This window comes from Octopus bimaculoides, chromosome 4 (genome assembly GCF_001194135.2).
Source record: "Octopus bimaculoides isolate UCB-OBI-ISO-001 chromosome 4, ASM119413v2, whole genome shotgun sequence".
Lineage (NCBI taxonomy): Eukaryota > Metazoa > Mollusca > Cephalopoda > Octopoda > Octopodidae > Octopus > Octopus bimaculoides.
In genome coordinates this window covers 107,238,713-107,243,679 of record NC_068984.1, presented here as the reverse complement: position 1 = coordinate 107,243,679, position 4,967 = coordinate 107,238,713, and the positions used below count along the sequence as shown (strand labels likewise).

Below are 4,967 nucleotides of genomic sequence, written 5' to 3'. Positions count from 1 at the left end.
AGTGGATATGGTAGATGGAAACTGAAAGAAGCCCATTGTTTCTGTACGCTTGTAATTGTATACACACACACACACACACGCACGCACACACACACATATATATTCATTCATACAAACATATATAAATATATGTGTATGTATGCATATATGTGTCTGCATGAAGTGAGGTGTATGTGGTGCATGTGTGTGTGTGTGTGCATGTGTGTCTCCTTGTCTTGACAGTGTGTGATAGTAGTAAACAAGTGTTACCATCATGCAAGTGGTGTTGTTCATTTCTAATCTTTCATGGTAACTGATGAAGGTTGGTGACAGAAAGGGCATCCAGCCATAGAAACTTCACCTAACAAATTCCAATTGACCCGTACAAACAGAAAAAAAGTGGATAGTAACACAATGATAATGATGATGACTTTCCTATAAACAACATATAAAAATGATTGATTTGCTAAATACTTCTTATAATGACAGACTTAAAAAGTATTTAACAATAAACCCTCTCAGACCCTTGAATACTAATTAAGGGACAACAAAAATCAGTTTTAACCTCCCAACTTTCACTGTTGTTGCTGTTTAACTAAATGAGCAAATCTATTGTATAGCAGCTGTAATTATCCGGTCTATTTTTCAGACATGGCGAAAATAGATCTAGATTATTCTATGTCTTTCTTATCAGAATACTTTGAAGTGTGATTTGAAGGCAATTTGGCTGCTATCTTTAGCAGATCAAGCAATCATTTAGAGACTATTTCCACACACATAACTATTTACCTTTTCTAAGTTCAACATGCAGAAAAGTCCTAACTCTCTCATAATGTGTAACACAGCAACTCCCTCATACTGTGCACATGTAGACATCATAATCCCAACATTTCAAAAAACACATCAACTCATATAGAATTAACCCTTTAACATTCAAACTGGCCATGTACGGCCAAAATATTTTACCTGTTTTAGACCTTTGGAAATATGCTGTGCATGAGAAGAACCGGCAATCCAAGTGAGACCAAAATCCAAGGCCTCTGCCAGGGATGTAGCCAGCCCACTTATGCGTACCTTTCCTTCATTGGACACTAAACCCTGCTTGCGAAGACCTGTTGAAATTGAACTAAATTCGACGACTGGCCCCCATGCCAACGTCTCCTTCCTTGGACACTAAACTTGGCTTGCGAAGACCTGTTGGGGCAAGCGAAAGCGAAATCGTGATGGCACCTGTACTAGTGAAATGCTAAGTGCACTTTTCCAGCGTCGCCTTCCTGGCATGTGAAAAGTAATTCGAGTGAGATCGTTGCCAGTGCCGTAGAACTGGCTCCTGTGCAGGTGGCACGTAAAATACACCATTTTGAGCGTGGCCGTTGCCAGTACCTCCTGATTGGCCTTCGTGCTGGTGGCACGTAAAAGCACCCACTACACTCTCGGAGCGGTTGGTGTTAGGAAGGGCATCCAGCTGTAGAAACTCTGCCAAATCAGATTGGAGCCTGGTGCAGCCTTCTGGTTCGCCAGTCCTCAGTCAAATCGTCCAACTCATGCTAGCATGGAAAGCGGACATTAAACGATGATGATGATGATGATCATCATCATCAAACTGGTCAGATCTGGCCTTTTACACCTACCCTACAGTGTGATTTTAAAATAAATAATCACAGCATCAAAATCTCCAAGTTATGAAATAATGCATGATTAATTCAAAATGATATGAATACTTAAGCATTTCATTTGACACAGTAATCTGAATGCCAAAGGGTTAAGATAGCCCTAGTGTTAAAGATTTCACAAAACCTTCAAAAAATACATAAAACTGGGTCTGTTATATGTTCTCTAGACCTACAGGAAAGCATTAACTTATCATTACAATTTAATAAATTGTTGTTGTTTTAATATCCACTTTCCCATGCTTTCATGGGCCAAATAGGATTTTTCAACAGCCATATACCCTTCTTGTTATCAAACCCTCACATGTTTCCAATGCTTGAACATGCTTTCATAGTAAATTGGATACTCCTTGTATGATGGTGAAGCTTATTTACAACTATCATGCAATGTTGGGATATAGCGACACAGATACACTCACATACACTTGACGGCCTTCTTTCAGTTTCTCTCTACCAAATTCACTCACAAGGTTTGGTTAGCATGGAATTGGACTGAACCTGAAATCATATAGTTGGAAAGCAAACTTTTCTTAATTACACAGCCAAGACACATAAAAGTTTGTCGCACAGGTGTTGTTGTTGTCGGTTTGTGGTGATGACTGGTTGAGTTGATGACCGAAAATATGTTTCTTGCACTGAAGAACATCTATGAATATTTAACAGAAGATTTTATCAACATACAGAAAGGCAAAATACATTGGCTTTTTACAGATAATAGCAGCAATAATAAAATTCTGTTTGGAGTTTTTAGCATCTTGTTGTTGGCACTCCATCACTTACGACGTCGAGCGTTCCAGTTGATCCGATCAACGGAACAGCCTGCTCGTGAAATTAACGTGCAAGTGGCTGAGCACTCCACAGACACGTGTACCCTTAGCGTAGTTCTCGGGGATATTCAGCGTGACACAGTGTGACAAGGCTGACCCTTTGAATTACAGGCACAACAGAAACAGGAAGTAAGAATGAGAGAAAGTTGTGGTGAAAGAGTACAGCAGGGTTCACCACCATCCCCTGCCGGAGCCTCGTGGAGCTTTTGGTGTTTTCGCTCAATAAACACACACAACGCCCGGACTGGGAATTGAAACCGCGAGTCTGCTGCCCTAACCACTGGGCCATTGCGCCTCCACTTTTTTAGCATCTTATGGATACAGCAACATGCAGATTGCACAACATAACTGGAAACAATTGTGCAATATTTGTGGCAGTGGAGGTTCCTGTCATTTATCTGCACTATCTGTCTTAGATCCCTTCCTGGGTTGTCTGTCTGGTAATAATGTGCACCACATGATTTTTATAGGGTACTGGAAGTCATATTCTAGAATGTTCAAGAAAACCTGTTCATGCCATCACTTTACACTGATTAGTTGGATAATAGACTGATCACATGAAATTATGGTGATTTGCTCTGACCACGTATCCAGGGATTTGGTTTTGAATCACTACTACAAGTTTTTAATATGCAATACTCCCTCTGCTTATATACCCTGTAGTTACATATCTATAGTTAAGTGTTCTGGGTTAACAAAAATGCTAAGAGTCTTAATTATTGCAACACTGGCGATTAGGTCTTCAAATTGTGTTTGTGTTCCAATTTTGCTCATTAATTTCACTACAAGGGTTTCTTTACCCGTAACAAAAAGACTTGCAAATCAATAAATAAATAAAAGTAGCAGGGGGACAACAAAAACTGTTTTCTTCAGAAGCAAAATATAAAGAAAACCTTGTAAGTGAGAGGCATAAATTGTCACAAACAACTATTATTTCCTTAGGTCAAATGAAAATTGGTAACAACAAATAAAAGTTTTGGAGAGAGAAATCACCTTCAGTGCAGATGGAATTGGCAGCTGATGCAAACTGTTGCGAATTCGGTAATACACATATAATTTATCACTGTATGTTTGTGATTTGTAAAAACTGTGACTCTGGCTGGAGTGGTTACTAGAAGAAAAAAAAAAAAAAAAAAAAAAAAAAAATAGTAATTAGTTTTACAAATAATTAATTGCAGTCTTCTTTAAAGAAATAGTCAACAGGCACTGGTTCCAAGAAAGAATGGAAAAGTAAAAAATTTAATTCATACTTTTTATTTAATGTTTGTGTTTTCTTTCTCTTAGTTCTCTGGTGTCCCAAATATTTCCAGCATATCATCATGAAGTGCGTGCGTGTGGGCACCTCAATAAATTTCTTCCGACAAGTGGATGTAAAATGATTATGATGATTTACTTTTGGTAAATTTTTACTATTAAATCAGTCTCACTTTGAAGACGAAATGTATCTTTGCTACAGTTGTTCGACGTGTTTTGAATGAATCTGACCATCAAAACTGTTGGAAATCACTGGTTTGTTTTAGGTGAACCCCAAACTAGCAGGTGAGACGGACATAACAGTAAAAGATTACCAAGGGTTGTAACAGGATATGAGCCTCCTGCCTTTCTGTCAACAACCAGACAATATTTATATTCTACAAGATGTGAGGTCGCCTTTGAAATCTGAACTGAAAACCAATAACTGATGAACTATAAGCTGAATGAAATCCAGGATGAAAAAGAAATAAATCACTAGTATATATCGATAAATCAATAATTTCCCCCGCATGCACCAATCTGAGGCGTTACAATTGTGTATGAAATCGATATTTTTTAGTATCGTTATTGTTGTTTTTGTTTATTATCGTTCGTAAGAAAAATCACAACGATAGCAACCAGAACACCAGTTACATTAACCATGTACTTAATTACACAAAAGGTTGTTAAGTAGAAATCGAATAAAGTTCGATAAGGTAATCAAGTGGAAAAAAAAACAATTTTACAATAAAATAGCTCTGTATTGCCATAATTGTGTATGGGGAATTTGAACTAGATTAATAAAAAACAAAAACATGCCAACAAACATTAATCAATTTACCTGGTGATAGAAGGAAAATGGACAACAGTTTTATCGAAAGACATGCTTCAGTTTTCTAAATTAACGTATATAACATGATGAAAATTGCTGCGATAGGGTTACCATAGTTAGTTGTCATAGAAACAGACTGTGTCATGCGCATTACGTAGTCGGGTGCTTGAGTGTCACCTGTTATATTGACGATAATCTCTATTCTCTCCACTTGTTCTCTCACTCACTCACTCATACTCGCATTCTGTTATTTTTATCATTATCTATTTATATTTCTCTCCTGTATTTTCCCCATAGTTGGCGACTTATTTTCAATATTTAAAATATTACCATGGTTGAGTAGTGAAAAGTTTGCTTCCCAACCACATGGTTTCAGGTTCAAGCCTCACTATGTAGCACCTTGGGCAAATGTCTTCGACTATAACC

At 37.6% G+C, this 4,967-nt stretch overlaps 1 protein-coding gene across 4 annotated transcripts in view; it reads right to left on the bottom strand.

Moving 5' to 3' along the window:
• Positions 1-4,685, bottom strand: part of LOC106875477 (translin-associated factor X-interacting protein 1) — a 154,468-nt gene extending 149,783 nt beyond the window's left edge. For 3 of the 4 annotated variants that reach the window (XM_052967352.1, XM_052967353.1, XM_014923647.2), the window contains exons 1-2: positions 4,551-4,685; positions 3,470-3,587 (exon numbers count right to left, since the gene is read on the bottom strand). In XM_052967352.1, coding sequence (XP_052823312.1) covers positions 3,470-3,587; positions 4,551-4,594 — 162 coding nt within the window. In that variant the 5' untranslated portion in view covers positions 4,595-4,685. The remainder of the gene's footprint in view (positions 1-3,469; positions 3,588-4,550) is intronic. The other variant, XM_014923636.2, reaches the window with a different exon arrangement.
• Positions 4,686-4,967: the final 282 nt, after the last annotated feature.